Source organism: Oryza sativa, chromosome 3 (genome assembly GCF_034140825.1).
Source record: "Oryza sativa Japonica Group chromosome 3, ASM3414082v1".
NCBI lineage: Eukaryota > Viridiplantae > Streptophyta > Magnoliopsida > Poales > Poaceae > Oryza > Oryza sativa.
Window position 1 is genome coordinate 30,555,874 of NC_089037.1, and position 19,403 is coordinate 30,575,276.

At 49.4% G+C, this 19,403-nt stretch overlaps 1 protein-coding gene across 1 annotated transcript; it reads left to right on the plus strand.

Moving 5' to 3' along the window:
• The first annotated feature begins 10,732 nt into the window (after positions 1-10,732).
• Positions 10,733-12,328, plus strand: LOC4333977 (uncharacterized). Its single transcript, XM_015773891.3, has one exon. The coding sequence runs from the start codon at positions 10,799-10,801 to the stop codon at positions 12,128-12,130; it is 1,332 nt and encodes a 443-aa protein (XP_015629377.1). The 5' UTR covers positions 10,733-10,798; the 3' UTR covers positions 12,131-12,328.
• The last annotated feature ends 7,075 nt before the right edge of the window (positions 12,329-19,403 follow it).

Consider the following 19,403-nt stretch of genomic DNA (forward strand, 5'->3'; position numbering starts at 1 on the left):
GGAAAAAACACGCATATTTAAAAGTTCTATAAATTTGTCGATACCAAATCTGAAGTCCAACATAATTTCATTTAAGAGAAAAAAATCAATTTCATATGAATAGTTCCCTCTTACTATTCACTATAAATTTATCATTTTGTTGCTCTTAAATAAAGTTGACTTTGAATTTAAGATTTTAAGATTTGATGAAAATATATTTCAAGCTTATACATATCTCTAGTAAAGATTTTTTTTCTCCATCTATCTATTTATCTATCCTTCTTCCATTTTAAAATATAAAAATTTATAGGATTTAAATCATGATTCACAATATAAGGAATTTTAGCACTATTCATATTACTACTTGTCTCATCAACCATTTTGCATTTAATTCTTTTTCCATGTTACCCCTACCCACCCTCCCATCTCCATCCATTTCATATTTATTAAGGAGCATTAAAGTCTTCTCTCTTTAAACATGGTACTCCCTCCATTCCAAATTGATCTACATCTAGTTTTTTTTTGAGGTTATTCTTAAATGATCTACATATTTGTGTTCATTTATTAGAGTCTATTCGTTATTTGTGCATTGGAGTAAATGGACATTGATGCATGCATCCATGCACACAAGTATTTATAACCCACATGCAATATCTTGATTTGCTATTGGCTAGAAAATATTGGGGATGGTGCATGCATTGAGTTTGTTGCTAGAGTAAATATAGTATGAGAGAGTTATTAGCTTTTCTTGGTCTTGGTGTAGCTATGAAATATGTAGATCAATTTGGAATGGAGGGAGTATGTGCTAAAAACCCTTATGCACGATCTTAGAGCAGGTATAATAGTAGGCTATTAGCTAGCTGTAAACATATTTTAATGAGATAAAAGATAAGAGAGAAGAGCAGCAGGCTATAAATCTGTAGCCAGCTGCAACACGGACTCCAAGACGCAATGTGTGTATGACAGGTGGGACCATATATTAATAGTATAGTAAGCAACTATTATATGAATTGGCTATTAGATTGGCTATAGATAAATTAGAGCTAATAATGGGCTATACTATTAAACTTTGTCTTATGCGCGTTCATGAAAAAACAGTGCAACAGATGGATTACCTCATGCAAAAGAAGGCTACTTTCATGCATGTTTAACAAACAGTCACGTGGATTCAAAAGCTTTAACGCATGCACAATACAAATACACTCAACTCATCTTGGAAAAAAAAGCAAATAGTAAAATAGTAAAAGACTTTTGGATGGAGAAAGTATAAAATTGAAAACCTGATCATGATCAAATTCGATATTTTTTTTCAAAAAATACTAAGACAACGAGATTACTATTTAATAAAATTCAAATAAATTTACGTGTAAAATAATTTAGATAATTTCGTATTGGTACTCCCTCCATCTACTTTTGATAGTCATATTTTTAAATCTAAAAAAATTATTTTTGATAGGCATATTTCAATCCAACAATCTATCATTTTAATGATTTTCTTAAATTTAATGCGTGACTCTCTATTTCTCCACACAAGATTGGCTACATGGTATCGAGAAATGTAAATATTAATGAATCGTTTGTTTACGAGGAATGACTATTAGCATGTTTAAATGGATGATAAATGGAATTACTTATCTTTGATCTATGTGCCAATATAAAATATGACTATCAAAAGTAAATGGAGGGATAATTAGCTGAGGCAATTATACGTGCCACCTTACCAGTTGTAATAATTTGTACGAGCCACCGGTGTTGGTTCTTGGGCGTCGTCGCTCACTCGCTCTCGTCCGGGACGGGTACTGAACCTTCATCTCGCGGAATCAGTTTCGCGACCGAGACATGGCCCCCCTCTCGTTGACCCATTTAAAGGCATCGTTAACTTGCAAAACCGACCGAAGACATTGTGGCCCATGAATGCCTAGTTGCCAACATGGCCCCTCACAACACAGGGATGCCGAGTCAAAACCTGCGTCGTCGATCGAGTCCAGTTGAGACCGGGAGAGAGATGGATTATGCCTACCTCTTGCGTTTTGAATGTTCGTTAAATGTATGGGAATAAAATTTGAAAATATACTGTTCATTGATCTTTCTTTCAGAAATATACTGGATGTTGTTTGATTAGCATAAATATACCATCGAAATCGCGGTTAGAAAACGCGATACCGAGGTTCGCTACGGGAAAGCGCGATATCGCCACGGTATCGCATTACCAATGCGCGAGAGCGTGACGGTCTCGTGCGTTGAATGGGCGAGGAGATTTGAGCTGGCGGTGTCGCTTGTTGGTTATGCGATATCGACGCGGTATCGCGTTTCCACTGAGCGAGAGCGCCACGTCATACCGATTTGGGAGCAACAGCTGGAGTGGTGCTATCGGTCTCGCTTATTGGCAGCGCGAGAATGGGATCGCTACCAGGTTTAGACGCGCGAGAGCGCGGGCCCGCGGTCTCACACGGCCAAATCGCGAGAGCACAATCGGTATCGCTCTTTCAGAGCGCAATAGCGGCTGTGGAGTGGGTCCCACTGGATTTTTTTAGTTGGGAGATCGGGCAGCCGCGGTATCGCACTGTGGGAGCGCGATATCGCTCGGAGGGGGGGCGCGGTCTCGCGCGTTGGTTTTGCGAGACCGAAGCTGATGTGACACTGACACCCTCCCGTCAAGCATGCACTCACGCATTATCAATACGCACGCATGCAATCACACTAGCAAAATAATGGAACAAGTCAATAGTAAACTGCATCCGAAAAAGTTTTTCAATTAAGCGGTGTACGAAGATTATCATGAAATAAGCTGTACACCCCTTAATTACTAATTGCTCACGCGTGATTAATTTATTTTTATACGAAGTTTTCTATGTAATTAACTTAACCTTAACACCATTAAGGCAAGTACTATAGTCTCCCATATGTTACCCCTAAGAGTGCCACATTAGATTGAGTGATGAGGTGGAGGAGAGAAGTGAGGAGAGAGAAGATAAGCTACCTCTAAATTAAGAGGCAACATCCACACAAATTTCAAGAAATATGTGAGAGTATTAGAGAAATTGGTATTTGTGTATTAGAGGTGATACATTGTATGAGTTGCCTCTTAGTTCATGAGTAAATAAAATAGATAAATTTGAAGGTGGTAGTCACATCTACCATAGCACTTGCCCTTAGGCGCGCAGTGGGGCTCACCTGACCGCTCTCGCGTTCCTCTAGCGCGAGACCGCGCCATCGCAGTCAGGGGGCCCACCGCTCTCGTGTTCCTGTAGCGTGAGACCACGTGGGTCGCAGTCGCAACATTTGCGGGGGCCCACCGGCTCGCTCTCGCACTTTTAGAGTGCGACACCGTGCGCTCTCGCTATTCGGCAAAGCGATATCATAGCACCGCCTAGGCCACCGCGTGCGCTCCGTCCTCGCTGACTGAACGAGCGATACTGCTCTCGTTCTCGCGCCTCAATCGTGTAAGACCGCGGTCTCGCTCAACGAAACCGCGACGGCGGTATATTTTTGCAAATCTTCACGCGTTCGGTATTTTCTTGCAAATTCTACAGAAAATACGTATATTTCTAAATTTTTTTCAAATGTATGGAGCATTGAAGACATGAATGTACTCACTCCGTCCCAAAAAAAATCAATCTAATATTAGATGTGATGTGTTCTAGTATAATGAATCGTGATAGAGGATGTCTGAATTCATTGTATCATAAAATATTTCATCTAATACTTAATTCTTTTATTTTGGAACTGAGAGTGTACACATTTAATACCGTTAATTTTCAATAATAAGTAATGTAGTCATCGACACCATAGTGATTTCCTTAAAGTTATGTTGGTCGGATTTTTCATATGCTCATAAAGATAAAGTGTGTATGTGTGTGTTCGTCCAAATAAAGTGTACATTTCTAAACATGAATACACATATCTAGTACCGCAATCTTCTCTCTGATATTCTTTTTTCTGGGAGAAGAAGTCTATTGCTATCTCATGTGCGACTGGGGCATGCCATGCATACGCAGGTAAACGCATCACACCGGCCGGCAGTATCATTCCCTACAAGCGATCATGGTGGCCCATGTGGGCTTTGGGGCGCTGCAGCATGGGTGGGTGGGGTGCCATCCCATGCGAGGTTACGCAGGAAGCTAAAGGCGGTAGGCACCCACTGCTGCATCCGTAGTCTGACGCGGACCGACGGATCAAGTCGACGGCCACCACCACACGCCGTAGTTTGATAAACTCAGATCGCAAGCGCCGCGCCGCCGCGGTGCTTTGAATGCGAGAGAATTTGTCGTACCGCGCGCGTAAATGCGGCGACCGCTCGCACGTCGATCGGCCAGAAGCCGTCAATGTCCAGATTCATAATTATACGATGAGTCTGATAGAAAACGATAGGTAAATAAATGATAAAAAATAATAGATTAATAATAGAAGACACGAGATTTAATATGGAATATTTTTCTTAAGTAAGAGAGAAAAAACCACGGGCATCAGCCAGCAAATATCTTCATTATATCAGGTGAGATTACAACACCGAATGACAGCTTACGTGTGCGATTGAATTTGAATCACAAACTCAACAGAGTCTTAATCCATTTTAGATTAAAGTAATACGTATTTTAGAATGGAGAGAGTACTTGGACACCCAACGTGCAGTGCTGCATCCTCCGGGGCTGCGCCGGGGGGCGGGGGGGGGGGGGGGTGGCGGCTGCCCTATCCATCGCCGGCCGGCCGGGAGAGGCAGCGAGGGAACACGGGGGGTTTCGCCGTGTTCCGCGGGGGCGTGCAGGGTGGTGTACCCGGCCGCGCGCGCGTATACTCTGGACAGGCTCAGGTGACGGGTTCCCCTACTCCCTGCACGTCCTTGTGTATGCTTTGTCTTGCGCCCCCGCGCCGCGCACGTCGCGATTTAGGGCTGTTATTAGTACTACTACGAGCAATCGAGCTCGATGAGAATTCGTTCTTCTCCTGGTGCGTAATGCGTGATTTTGCTGTTTCTCTGTCGCCGTCGCGTGATTTTCTCTTGCGGCGATACTATGGTAGAGAAAATGAAGTGAAGGCCCCGGCCCATGGGTGCTATGGGCCTATGGGGCCACGACAGTTCGATTCATTCCTGAGGTGTAAAGCCCAGTAGCCCCAGCTTGTTTCGATTTAGCAGTTTTCAGTTCTAGAGAGACAAGTTGCACACGTAGCACGCACATAGACCCATCGCGGTATTTACATACTACATTTGTCCCAAAATATATCAATTTTTATCTATATATAAATATAGACACATAGTTCTCCAGATTTATAACCAAAAATGTTTATATTTTAAGACGGAGGGAGTATGTTGCAATTTTCGGTTAATGAGATTTATTTGTTTATTTTTTTAATCAAACCCTAACTTTCATTACTCATTAGCTTGGGAAAATATACAGTGGAAACCTGAAAACGATTGTTAGATAAAAAATAGACGCATGATAAAAAAAATTACTACATGAGTATATCTGCGAGTAAAATTTTTAGTCGGGATAACGTGGAAGAATCTCAGACGTCCATTTTTCGATCCGACGGTAGTTTTCAGGTTTCCACTGCATATGTTGTTTCCATCGCATATTTTCCCCATTAGCCGAGATATCCTCAACAATCCATTAGCCGAGGTGTCCTCCACAACCAAGTATGTAATACATGATGGTATAGAGACGAGCACTGTTCAGAATCTGCCAAGCACAAGGACCCCAACTCAGCGAGTCTATGGACTATCATATTTCCTTCTATTGGCTTATACTCCCTCGATCCCCCGTCTCTAAAAATAAAGGATTTTGGTGAGATGTGACACATCTTAATACAACGAATCTAGACAAAAACCTGTCCAGATTCGTTGTAATAGGATGTGTCACATCCCACCAAAATCCCTTAATTTTAGAGACGAATAGAGTAACTATTAACTATAACTATAACTATAGTATTACGAATCTGGACATACCTCTGTTTAGATTCATTGTATTAGAATATGTCACATCCAGTTCTAGATTCGTTTTTTGGGGGACGGAGGGAGTATGCTTCAATTCCCATATCACGCTGCTGCTGTTGGAGAGATCATAATTAGATGATAAAATAGCCACACTGAAGTATGGAATAAGAAACTGGATGGATAGAATGAACAGATAAAACGACCCATATATGTTAAAATGGGCCTCCAAGATGATAATGCATCACCGCAGTCCATGGCCCATTAAATAGGCGGCTGCATTGTATTTGGATTCACGTTTGAGCTGCAGTGAAACTTGGGAAGTTAAGTGATAAAATAGTTAAGCATGTGTTTGTTTGAAAAGATATTTTTAGATGGGAACAAGGTTAGATGAGAGAGCCAGAGAAGGAATATTCCAAAAAAAAAAAGGCTGGATGAGTTCATCCACAAAATTAGCCGGATGAAGCATCTCCTTTGCTAGTCTTAATCATTAGTAATTAGTTTGTGATGATTAATATATTTTGTTACTCATTAGTTTATGGTTGTTTCTTGTTGTGGCCTAGCCTATTTTCAATTACACAATGTCTACTGTCCACCTTAAAGACCTTAAGGAGGTTACTTTTTTGCAACATTGTGGTTGCCCTTCAACTTGTTAAGATTAGTGTTGATAGAGAAAATTAGTCCATTTTATTGTTAATTTGTGTATTATAGACATATTAATAATAATTAATATTTTGTATTATAATTTAAAATTTTTATTGTTTTCTATCCATTTTCATTCATCCAACCAAATAAGAAGAAACTGGATCGTCCGATCTACTCAATCAAACAAAAATTTAAACCACTATCTAAAGAAAATGTGGACATATCGTGAGATATCTTGACGATAAACAAAAGCACCCTAACATTCCAGTGAGAGTCAAATGAAGTGATAAAATAGTTACGTTGTGACAAAGAATGTGGAAGCAAATGCTATAGCTTGCCTAAGTAGCTAATAGGTCCTTCATCGAGAATTTATATTTCACTATTATTTACAAAAGGACGGTTAATTTTAAGTGGGGACAGATATATTATTGGAGTTTGCAAAAACATAAGGAATGGCTAAAAGCAAGTACTATAAACCTTTAATCACTTACCTCAAAATTCCACATAAGCCCATATGATAAAATGGAGAAAAGAAGAAATGAGAGGCGGTAGAAGACACCCCTTATGTAACGGGCAGTTTCCACATATGTAACGGGCAGTTTCCACATAGACTTCAAGTAAGAAAAAAAATGATTTGACAAACAAAATTATTAGAATTAGTGTACTAGAGTTAGTGTGCATGTGATATATTGAGTACATACTACCTCTTAGTTTGTATGAATAAAATTAGAAGTAGCAACTATCTCTTCTATAAAACTTGATCTAAGGATTTAATTAAGCACTAGTCCCAATATCATATGATGAGTAGGAGGATAGAAGAGAGGGGAAAAAGACACCCCTCATAAAAAATGTAATATCTATACAAACATTAAGACAAAAGGAGGGAGAGGAACCGCAGTACATTGGAAAAATAAATATTAGAACTAGTGTATTAGACTTATGGATATAATATATTAAATATGCTATGTCTAAATTTATAAGTATGCGATATGGAAAAAAAATATAGGTAATAACAACCATCTTACTAATCCCTTTGTTCCATAATATAAAGGATTTTGGAAGAATTAGACACATATTGTCCATATTCGTAGTACTAGAATATGTCACATCTCTCCAAAATCTCTTATATTTTGGGACGGATGGAATTCTATATAAAACTTGCTTTAAGGCACCGTTTGAATGTGAGGTTGGGTTGAGTTGTGGCACGGAAAACGTAATGGACCATTAGCACGTGATAATTAAAATTAACCAGTCCCTCCATCACACAAAGCCTTCATTTTTTGCCTTCTTCATTTATCCGATAATTTGAGCCAATCAATGTATTTGAGTTTGAGAAATTTGAGAACGGATGCAATGGAGTTTTCTTAAAAGAAGGGGTCAAATGTGTTGAGGTTTAATAAAGTAGGAGTTAAATACATCGGAGTTTGAAAAAGTGAAGAACATTTTAGCCTTTTGACTTTATATTAATATGCGTGAGATAGGAAAAATAAAATATTTTAGACAGAGATAGTGTTATAAGTATGAAGAATATATTTATTTGTTTTTTTTAAACAAATAAACTTCTGTCTACTACCTTCTTCAATAAAAATCATTTTTATATTTTTCCCGTTCCAAAATATAAGCATTTATAGCTATGAATCTGAACATCTGCCCGTCTAGATTCATATATAAAAGTTGTTATATTTTCATATAGAGGTAGTACATGAATATGGATAGGTACTCTTGTATGAATCTAGATAAATGGTTGTCCAGATTCATTTATAAATGTTAACATTTTGCTAACATAGTTGAAAATATTTGCATGAAACACAACATTTAACAGCTTGAGAAACATGCTCATGAAAAATTAAAAAAGAAGCATAAGTTGATAAAATGATGACATAAAAATAGAGCCTCTTTGGATGGAGGGAGTAAAAGTGTAAGACAATTAACATGACGATTTTGGTGGGATTATATGTTTCTGGCACACGAGTAAGAGTATCGTTTAACAGTTTGAGAAACATGCTCATGAAAACAAATAAAAAAAAGTAGAGTAAGCTGATAAGAACGATGACTAGAAATAAAGTCTTTTTAGATGAATAGAGTAAGACAATTGACATGACGGCTGTTGTGGGGCTACGCTTCTAGATACGACTGATAGAGTTGTGTGCATGTCTAGATTCATGTATAAAAGTAAATTATTTTTATACGAAGATGATATAAAGTATTTGCATGAAACATGCCATTTAACAGTTTAATAAGCGTACTCACGTAAAATAAAACAAAGTAGCATAAGTTGATAAGAATGATGATAAAAAATAATGTTTTTTGGCGGTAGGGAGTAAGACAATTGACATGATGTTTTCTGTGAGACTAGATGCTTCTGGAGACGTCTCATAGAGCCGTATAGCTATTCAGATTTATATATATAAGTGAATTATTTTTTAACGAAGACAATAGAAAGTATTTATAAGAAAGACTATTTAACGGTTTGAGAAACCTGCTTACAAAAATAAAAAAATAGCTTAAACTGATAAGAAAGATGACAAAAAAATAAAGTACTTCTGTCGTATGAAGTAAGACAATTAACATGATGATTTTGATGGTGCTAGATGTTTCTAGACATGACCGAAAGAGTTGTATACATTCATGTCTAAAAGTGAACTATTTTTCTTTTACAAAAAAATAATAGAAAGTATTTGCACAAACCGTTGAACCATTTAAGAAGCGTGCTCGCTCACGAAAAATAAAATAAAAAGTAGCGTAAGCTGATAAGAACAACGATAGGAAAATAAAGGGTTTTTAGACAGAGAGTAAGACAATTGACATGATGGTTTCAGTCCTACTAGATGCTTCTGGACATGACGGATAGAGCTGAATACCTGTCCAAATTCATATATAATAATTTAAAATTTTTGCTCAAAACATAACATTTAACCAGTTGAAAAGCGTGTTAAAACATAACATTTAACCTGTTAAAAAGTGTGTTCACGAGAAATAAAAAAAAGTAGCGTAACCTGATAAGAACGATGACGTAATTTTTTTTTCGACCGATACAGTTGGTATAGTAATGGTTTGGGTCCGACTAGATGCTTCTAGACACGACGCCGTATCCTCTAGGAGGATTGCCGTCCTCGAAAACCCGTGCTGAGGGTGTAGCGCGCGTAGGCCTCGAGCCCATCTCACTATCAAAACGATCTATCGGATTTCCCAAGTAGAAACACACGTCTCCTGAACCAACCAGGTGCACGATGCACCTCCCCGCGGTGCCACACACCCTCTACGCCTGGATGGTCACCACCAACAACGGGGGCCCCATCTGCCATGTCTGCAGTAGAAGCGAAACCCCACGAGAATTCGAAACCATTTCAAACCTCCCCCGCCAGCGCAACGCCGAAAACGCGAAAATAAGACAGTTCCCACGTAAAAACTTTTCACGCTATCATATTAAATATTAAATATGTAATATTAAATATAGAAAAAAAGCAATTACATAGATTTTGTGTAAATTACAAGACAAATCTTTTAAGCCTAATTACGCCACGATTTAACAATACAGTGCTACAGTAAACATTTGCTAATAGATTAATTAGACTTGATAAATTCGTCTCACAGTTTACAGACGGAATATGTAATTTATTTTGTTATTAGACTACGTTTAATATTTTAAACATGTGTTCGTATATTCAATGTGACACGCAAGATCAATATTTTTTTTTTTGCCAACTAAACAGGGCCTAAACCCCGTTTCCCGCTGATTTCGCCTCGTTTTGCCCCCAAACTCGATTCGAAACCATTTCAAACCTCCCCGCGGCGCAACGCCTAAAACGCGAAAAATAAACCCCGTTTCCCGCTGATTTCGCCTCGTTTTGCCCCCCAAACTCGCGTCCACCACCCGCCCCGCCCAAAAATCGCCCAAAACGAACCGACGCTACGCGAGCCAAGCCACCCCTCGCGCGGCAGGTCGCGAAAAGTTGGGGCAAATACACGGAAAGAAACCCTCCATAGTACGCGCGCGAGGGGAAGCCGAAAAGGCAAACCAAATCACCAACAAAAATAGTAGGCCGCCCCCGTTTCTCCCTCGCGCCGCCTCGCCGCGGCCGAAATCTCAAACGCACCCCCCCCCCCCCGCCCCCCCAAAATTTTCGCTGCCGCGCCTTCTCGCCTCCCTTAAGAACGCGCCTCCCCGAGTTCTCCTTTGTCTCTCCCCGCGCCATTGCCAATCTCCGACGCGTTGTGGAGGTAGTTGTTGTCGGTGGTCCGGCTATGCCGTCGGCCGTGGTCGTCCGCCGCGCGCGCGTGCGCGCCCGGTCGCAGTCGCCGCCGGGGGAGTTCGATTCGGCGCGGCGCACGCGGCCGCGGATGGAGGGGGAGGAGGAGATGCGCGGTCGCGGCGGGAAGGCATCGGCGCGGGCCCGGTCTCAGTCGCCGCCAGGTGGGTCCGGTTCCGCGGCGCGGGTGGAGGTGGAGGGGATGGGGGCGTCGGCAGTGCCCGACGACATGCTGCTCGAGGTGTTCAAGAGGCTGTCGCCGCTGGCGGACATCGTCCGCGCCGCGGCGGTGTGCCGCCGTTGGCGGCTGCTCGTCTCCGGCGCCGGCGGGCTCCCCGCGCCGCCTCCGTACTTCGGGTTCTTCCGCAACTACGCGCCGTCCGCGCTTCCCCCTTTCGTCCCTGCAGCCGGCGTCGGCCTCGGCCTCGACCACGGGGCGCTCTCGGTGTCGCCCGCGTGCGGCGCCCTCCTCGTCGACTGCCGTGGCCGGCGCCTCCTGCTCCGCGAGCTCGGCGCCGGGTCGGCGAGAGAGCTCAAGCTCCTCGTCTGCGACCCGCTGAGGAAGACGTCCGTGTCCCTCCCCTCCCGCTTCGTCGCCGGACACAAGGTCGCCTGCTGCGCGCTCCTACCTGGCGCCGGCGCGGCGTTCCGCGTCGCCGTCGTCCTCTTCGGCGCTGCTGCCCACTTCGACATTCTAGTGTACTCTTCCGCCGCCTCCGCATGGGAGGCGGCCACCGGAGCGCTCAAGAAGTCCATGAACCCACACCAAGGCCCGACGGTCGTCATCGGCGACGTGGTCTACAAGCTCCAGAGCGAAGAAGACAAATACGTAATGGCAGTCGACGCGACCAAGATGACGCTCTCGGCGGTGCCATTGCCGAACACCGGGATGCTCCTGTACGCCGGGAACCACTGGATCGGCAAGACACACGACGGCCGTCTCTGCTTCTTCGCGCTGCGGGAGCAGCTCGTTCTTGCGAAGTGGGTTCTCGAGTCGCCGGGGAAATGGGTGGAGCAGCCGGCGGTGGACCTGCGCGCGCTGATGAACCCGGCCACCGTCGGTGACCTCTCCCGAATCAAGCTCTCGGCGAAAATCTCGGACCAGCTGCGCGGCTGCAAGCTCGTGAGCTTCGGTGGATTCTGCGAGGGCACCGGCGCGCTGTTCTTCGTCATGGCCGACTGGGTCGTATCCCTCGACCTCGCGACGTGGAGGTTTGAGAGGATGTGGCGCAACACCGATGAGTCGAGGCCGCTCGGCGACATCTTCCCCGTCGAGATGATGGTTTGGCCACCGGTGCGCCGCGGCGATCTTGGCGAGAAGGAATGAGGTGCAAGGTGTTCGACGAAATGGCAGGCTACTTGAATTGAAGGTGTTTTTTTGCTGTAGGCCTGTAGCGATGAAAAGATAACAAATTAAGAATGCAGTTTGCGAATTTGTCGTCAATTTCCATTGTTACTCAAAAATGTGATTAACAATGTGATACAATTCACTGAATCATACTGGAATGGTGAAACTTTTTCTTTTTTTTTTTTGCGGGGGAATGGTGAAACTTTTGGGTGGTTTTATCTTTGTGATATCTCTTTCATGAACATATACTTAGTAAGAGCATTCCCTTGCATGTTGCCGTTACTCATAACGAATCGCTTCGAATGTCACTTTGACCTTTGAAAGGATTGGTTCATTATGTTGAGTAAATCTTGTGAATGCTAGGAGTAAAGCCGACCGTTTCTGCCATTTTTTTTTCATTTACCAGGACGCATTATTTGACTGCATTCATCACTGATAGCCATAATGTAAAACTCGAATATTAAAAAAAGAATGACGAAAATTGCCCCCTTTTTTCATTCAAAAGAACATTGTCTTTGTTGCTAAAAGTTACTTCCCTGTTATAGAATAACTTTATTTGTTATCCATTTCATAATACTAATATTGACGGAGCGTGGGGCTCCTCACCGGGAGACCGCGCAGGCCCCCCTTTGCCAGTTCGGCCGGGGGCCCTGTGTGAGGTTCTAAGCTCTTGGTCTGTGGAAAGTTCGCGAGAATGGAAACACACAAGACACGGGCGATGTATACAGGTTCGGGCCGCTGAGAAGCGTAATACCCTACTCCTGTGTTTTGGTGGATCTGTGTATGAAGAAGCTACAAAGTCCGAGCCAGCCCCCCTCTCGTTCTAGGATCGTTCTCCTCTTTTTTCCCCCTTTTTCTAAGTGGGCAAGGTCCTCCTTTTATATCTCAAGGGGATACCACATGCACCATCTCTCCCTCTCTTTCTTACTTGACTTCTCTTCATTAATGGACGGAGATTTGTATGGCTGCCGTCCGAATGACCTTCTGATGGGACGGCCCATACCTACCTCCACTTCCGCCGGAAGCAGACGCGACGTGGGAACATGGCTGTCTGCTGACATGACCATTGTCAGACCGATCACAAATCGGTCATTCTTGTCCACCACGTGTCAGTTTAACAATCTGCATGTTCACCCTTCTTCATACAATATCTTGCCTGTAATGGTTAGGATGAAGCCTGGCATATATCTGACCGGAACCAACGTGCCATCTCCAGGAGCTAACACGCCGGTTCCGGCTAGGGACGAGTGCTTGGAGGCTCTCGTCCTGACGGGATGGGGCAAGGCGTGCGTCAGACCGCCTGTCGCCACCTAACCCACGATCTGACCGGTCTGTGACCGGTCACAGACCGAATAAACGAGCGCGCTGCACTGCGTTACATGCGGCGTGACGCGCTCGTCCAAACCGTAATAAATGTGGTTAGGTGAGCCCCGCTATGCTCACCTACCCCATATACGCGGCGCAAAACCCACAAGGGGTCGGGGCGCCTCGGCCCTCGGGGCCGAGGCGGTAGCGGTCCGACCCCTCGGGGAGACAAAGAGAAGGGCGGCCGTATCACCCTCGGGCCCGACCCCCCCGAGGGGGTTAGGCCACGTGGGCGATCGTGTCTGCCTCAAGTCTCTAAGTCATGATACTCCTGGTCCCATGTCACCGACAGTAGCCCCCGGCGTTATGCCAGGGCGATCGCCCTCCTCGAGGGAAGCGGTCGGGCGTGACGCCACTTCCTAAGGCCTGGTGACAGGTGGGGCCGGTCTAAAAATCGGGACAAGCCGGTTCGTTTTTCCTGGAGATATGATGATGGCGCTTCGGTCGGCGAGCGTAATTAACGCGCGCACGAGATGTTCCATCTAGACTGCCACAGCCGCATATCCACCTCATGCACCGCAAACGGGCGAATGGGATTAGTGGAAGCGTGGGCGCGAGAAACGAGGGGGCAAGATAGTGGGCGCGAGAAACGAGGAGCCGGGCACAGCGTTGGCAAGGGTATAAAGTCGCCGAGGAAGAGATTTGCTTCCTTCCTCTCACTATTATTCCCCTTGTCTTCGCCGCTTGCGCCCTAACTCCTTGTTTCCTGTGCCCTACCTTCGCCACACGCGCTCGCTCTCAAACATCTCTTCTTCCGGCGTCATGGCACGGGGCTCCGCTCCGCTTGATGGTAGCGTGCTGCCGCCTTCCCGCATCGTGAGCGAGAGACAGGCCGAGCTGCCGCGCCGCTTCATGCCGGAATCTGCCACCGGCCGGGAGATAGTCTCGCTGGGCGAGGGATGCCCGGCGCCACGCTACCCGGGGCGGTCCGTCTTCTTCCTCCCTTTTGCTATGGCAGGGCTGGTTCCGCCATTTTCTTCTTTCTTCATGGATGTTCTGGAGTTTTACGATCTCCAGATGGCGCACCTCACCCCCAACGCGGTAATGACATTGGCCATCTTCGCGCACCTGTGCGAGATGTTCATCGGGGTGCGCCCATCCCTTCGGCTGTTTCGGTGGTTCTTCACTGTACAGCCGGTGTCGCCGCCGTCGGTGGTTGGTGGTTGCTACTTCCAGCCGCGGGGGCCGGTGCTGAACCACTACATTCCCTGCGTCCTCCGCAAGAAGTGGGATGACTGGAAGAGCGACTGGTTCTATACCCCCCTCGCCGACGAAGCGCGCCTCCGACTTCCGAGCCAGCCTCCAGCGCAGGCCTCCAACTGGCGGGCGCCGGTAGATCTGGGAGATGGCTACGACGCCGTCCTCGACCGCCTGGCGGGCCTGCGATCCCAGGGGCTCACAGGGGCCATGGTGTTCGGCGACTATCTTCGTCGCCGGATCGCGCCACTCCAGCGGCGCGCCCGGGGCGCCTGGGAGTACACCGGGTCCGAGGACTGTATGAGGACCCACCAGGGGGTCAGATGGGACTGGGCTCCTGAGGACTTCAAGATAGTGGTCCAACGGGTGCTGAATCTCAGCTCCGTGGAGGCATCCCTCATTTCTCAAGGAGTCCTCCCCCTCTGCAGCGATCCAGACCGTGCCTCCATCCTGACCATCATGCAGGCGGTCAGGGCGTCGGAGGAGCGGGCTCCTCGAGGCCACGATGGCGCGGGCGGGAGCCGCAGGGGGGAACGATCTACCCCGGGAGGGGGTCGTGCTTCTGGGCCCCGCGACGGGGGCCCGGGGAGCGGCCGCCCTGCCGACGCCCGGGGGAAGAGGAAGCAGGAAGGAACCCCTCCCCCATCTCCTCCCCGAGGGGGCGGGGCGGCGCGTGCCAGCAGCAGGCGCCCGGAGGGGGCCACGCCGACGTCGCAGCCCGAGGGGAGCGGAAGAAGAAACGGCCCCGCAAGATGGGGGGGACAGAACCATCCCGGGGAAACCTTATTTCCCCTCCAAGGTGGTCGTTTAACCGACCCCCTCGCAGGTTCGTCCCACGCCCATCGTGGCCGTATTCATTCCCTCAACGCGAGTTTTCACTCATCCATCTTGTTTGTCTTCTGGTCTTTCTTCTGTTTCAGCGAGATCCCGTCGCGTCCCTCCCGCCATTCCAAGTCCGGCCAGTCTGAGGCCGAGGACCCGGCGACCACAAAGGCTCGGAGGCGGGAATCTGACCGGCGAGAAGCCGCGGATCGCCTACGGTAAGCCGAGGAGGCCGCCCAGGTGGCCGTCCGAGCTCGCCAAGCTGAAGAAGCCGCTCGGGAGGAGGCCAGACTTCGCCAGGCCGAGGCGACGACATCCTCCGAGGCGACCCGTGAAACTGACCGGCAAGAGGCCGCGGATCGCCTTCGAGAAGCCGAGGAAGCTGCTCAGGTGGCCGTCCGAGCTCGCCAAGCTGAAGAAGCCGCTCGGGAGGAGGCCAGACTTCGCCAGGCCGAGGCGACGACATCCTCCGAGGCGACCCGTGAAACTGACCGGCAAGAGGCCGCGGATTGCCTTCGAGAAGCCGAGGAAGCTGCTCAGGTGGCCGTCCGAGCTCGCCAAGCTGAAGAAGCCGCTCGGGAGGAGGCCAGACTTCGCCAGGCCGAGGCGACGACGACTTCCGAAGCAGCTCGCGACGAGGCCGCGGGCGCATCGCTTGGGCCCACTCACTCGTGCGACGCTCAGGACAAACCAGGTCCGGGGGACATCCCCGAGTCCGGCACGTCCATCGGCGGGCCAAGCCGCGCGGCATCCTCTTCGAGGCGGCTCTTCCCCACGCCTTCCGTTGCTCCACTGAGCGCAGAACCTCTTCTGCAGGCCTTGGCCGTCGCTAACACCACGGTGTTGGACGGGTTAAGTGCCCAGATGGAGGCCTTGCAAGCAGAGCGGGTGGAGCTCGACGCCGCATGGGCACGTGTCAAAGAGGGGCGTCGCTCGGTGGAGGCCATGGTGGAGGTGGGCCGCAAGGCACACCGCCGGCACGTCTCAGAGCTCGAAGCCCGTCGGAAGGTGCTGGGGGAGATCGCCAAGGAGGTGGAGGAGGAGCGGGGGGCTGCCCTCATCGCCACCACTGTGATGAACGAGGCGCAGGACACCCTCCGCCTTCAATACGGGAGCTGGGAGGCGGAGCTAGGGAAAAAGCTCGACGCCGCCCGGGGGGTCCTTGATGCTGCCACTGCCCGAGAACGGCGGGCGGCGGAGACCGAGGCGGCGTCTCGGCGGCGCGAAGAGGCCCTCGAGGCTCGTGCCATGGCGCTGGAAGAGCGCGCCGGCGTCGTGGAGAGGGACCTGGTGGACCGCGAGGCCGCCGTTGCCATCCGGGAGGCAACGCTGGCGGCGCACGAGGCCGCCTGCGCCGAAGAGGAGTCCGCGCTCCGCCTCCGCGAGGACGCGCTCACCGAGCGGGAGCGAGCTCTCGAGGAGGCCGAGGCCGCGGCGCAACGTCTGGCGGACAGCCTGTCCCTCCGTGAGGCAGTGCGGGAGGAGCAGGCGCGCCGTAATCTGGAAGGTGCCCGCGCCGAGAGGGCCGCGCTGAACCAGCGGGCCGCTGAGCTCGAGGCGCGGGAGAAGGAGCTGGACGCGAGGGCGCGCAGCGGCGGGGCGGCCGCGGGCGAAAGCGACTTAACCGCCCGCCTCGCAGCTGCCGAACACACCATCGCCGATCTGCAGGGCGCGCTAGACTCGTCCGCCGGGGAGGTCGAGGCCCTCCGCTTGGCAGGCGAGGTAGGGCCCGGCATGCTTCGGGACGCCGTCTCCCGTCTAGTCCGCGCCGGGCGGCAGGCGGGTCTCTGGGGCGGGCGGACTGTGAAGTACGCCGCCAACCAGGGGGGCCTCGCCCAGCGCTTCTCGGAGATGGCCGGGACTCTCCAGCGGCTCCCCGAGGAGCTCGAGGGGACGATTAAGTCATCCTCGAGGGACCTCGCCCGAGGAGCGGTGGAGCTCGTACTGGCGAGTTACCAGGCCAGGGACCCCGACTTCTCCCCATGGACGGCGCTGGACGAGTTCCCTCCCGGGACCGAGGACGGCGCGCGCGCGCAGGTCCGGGATGCCGCCGACCATATCGTCCACAGCTTCGAGGGTTCGGCCCCTCGGCTCGCGTTCGCCCTCAACTCCGACGAGGAGGGCGATGACGGCGGTGTGGGCGACAGTGGCGACGAGGCTGGCGACCCGGGTGCATCGGAGTGAGCCCCCAGGCCCCCGCCAATCTTTAAATAGTTTCTTCTTTTCTTCTTCCGAGGCCTTCGGGCCCCCTTCTTGTATAGACTAATTTAATCTGCAATCAAATAAAGAGGAAATTTTTTGTGTCAATTCTATTTGTTGTGTGTATGACACGAGGATGTCTGTGCCGCGGTCCTTTTGTGTCTTGGCTTGAACAAGGGCTCGTGCCCAGGTCCTAGTCCTCAAATGGCTCGGGTCGGGGCTAGTGCCTGGGGAGATCCACATGTCGAGACTGGCCAGGCCGGGAGCGTGGTGACCGAGGGTTATGGGTGACCCGATTGTGGGTTTTTGCCGATTCCCCCCCGGAGTTCACTACGCCCCGGGGCACGGCTCGGTTCTGGGCCCCGTTTGGCGATTTTAGCCGACCCGAGCCCCCGAGGGCAGGATTGAACACGAGTGACTTATTTCAAGTCAAGATCCTTCAAAAGGAAACAACAGCACAGATACAGCCTTTAGGAAATTGAAAATGTTTTTATTGAAATACAGATACAAGAGATATAAGAATATGCATATGTGGTAGCCCCCGGCCAACCCTGCACGCCCGAGGGGGGTGCGGGGTTGGCCTGAGCCCGAAACCTGACACCCGATCCCCCTTTAGGGGTAGAAGCGATGAAGGTGTTCGATGTTCCACGGGTTAGGCAGCTCTGTGCCGTCGCCCGTGGCCAGCCGAACGGAGCCCGGCCGGGGGACGCCGATCACTCGATACGGACCCTCCCACATTGGTGAGAGCTTGCTCAATCCAGCACGCGTTTGGACGCGGCGTAGGACGAGGTCGTCGACGCAGAGTGATCGGGCCCGGACGTGGCGCTGATGGTAGCGCCGCAGGCTCTGCTGGTAGCGCGTGGCTCGGAGGGCCGCGCGCCGCCTTCGCTCTTCCAAGTAGTCGAGGTCATCTCTGCGAAGCTGATCTTGATCAGCCTCGCAGTACATGGTGGCCCGAGGGGACCTTAGGGTGAGCTCGGATGGGAGAACCGCTTCCGCGCCGTAGACGAGGAAGAAAGGCGTTTCCCCGGTTGCTCGGCTTGGCGTGGTTCGGTTCGACCAGAGCACCGTTGGCAACTCCTCGATCCACGAATCGCCGTGCTTCTTTAGGATGTTGAAGGTCTTGGTTTTAAGGCCTCTGAGGATTTCCGCATTGGCGCGCTCCACTTGGCCGTTGCTTCTGGGGTGGGCAGGTGAGGCGAAGCAGAGCTTGATGCCCATGTCTTCGAAGTAATCGCCGAAAAGTTCACTAGTGAATTGGGTGCCGTTATCCGTAATAATACGGTTAGGCACTCCAAACCGGGCTGTGATGCCCTTAATGAATTTAAGTGCGGAGTGCTTATCGATCTTGACGACCGGATAAGCCTCGGGCCACTTAGTGAACTTGTCGATCGCGACATACAGATACTCAAACCCGCCCGGGGCCTGCCTAAACGGTCCCAGGATATCGAGCCCCCAGACAGCAAATGGCCATGAAAGTGGTATGATCTGCAGGGCCTGGGCCGGCTGATGGATTTGCTTGGCGTGGAATTGACACGCCCTGCATCGCCGGACCAGGTCGACCGCATCATTGAGAGCTGTCGGCCAATAGAAACCTTGTCGAAAGGCGGAGTGGGATCCGCATTCGCCTTCATGGATATCGGCAAGAAACTCGACGCCTTGTTCCCGA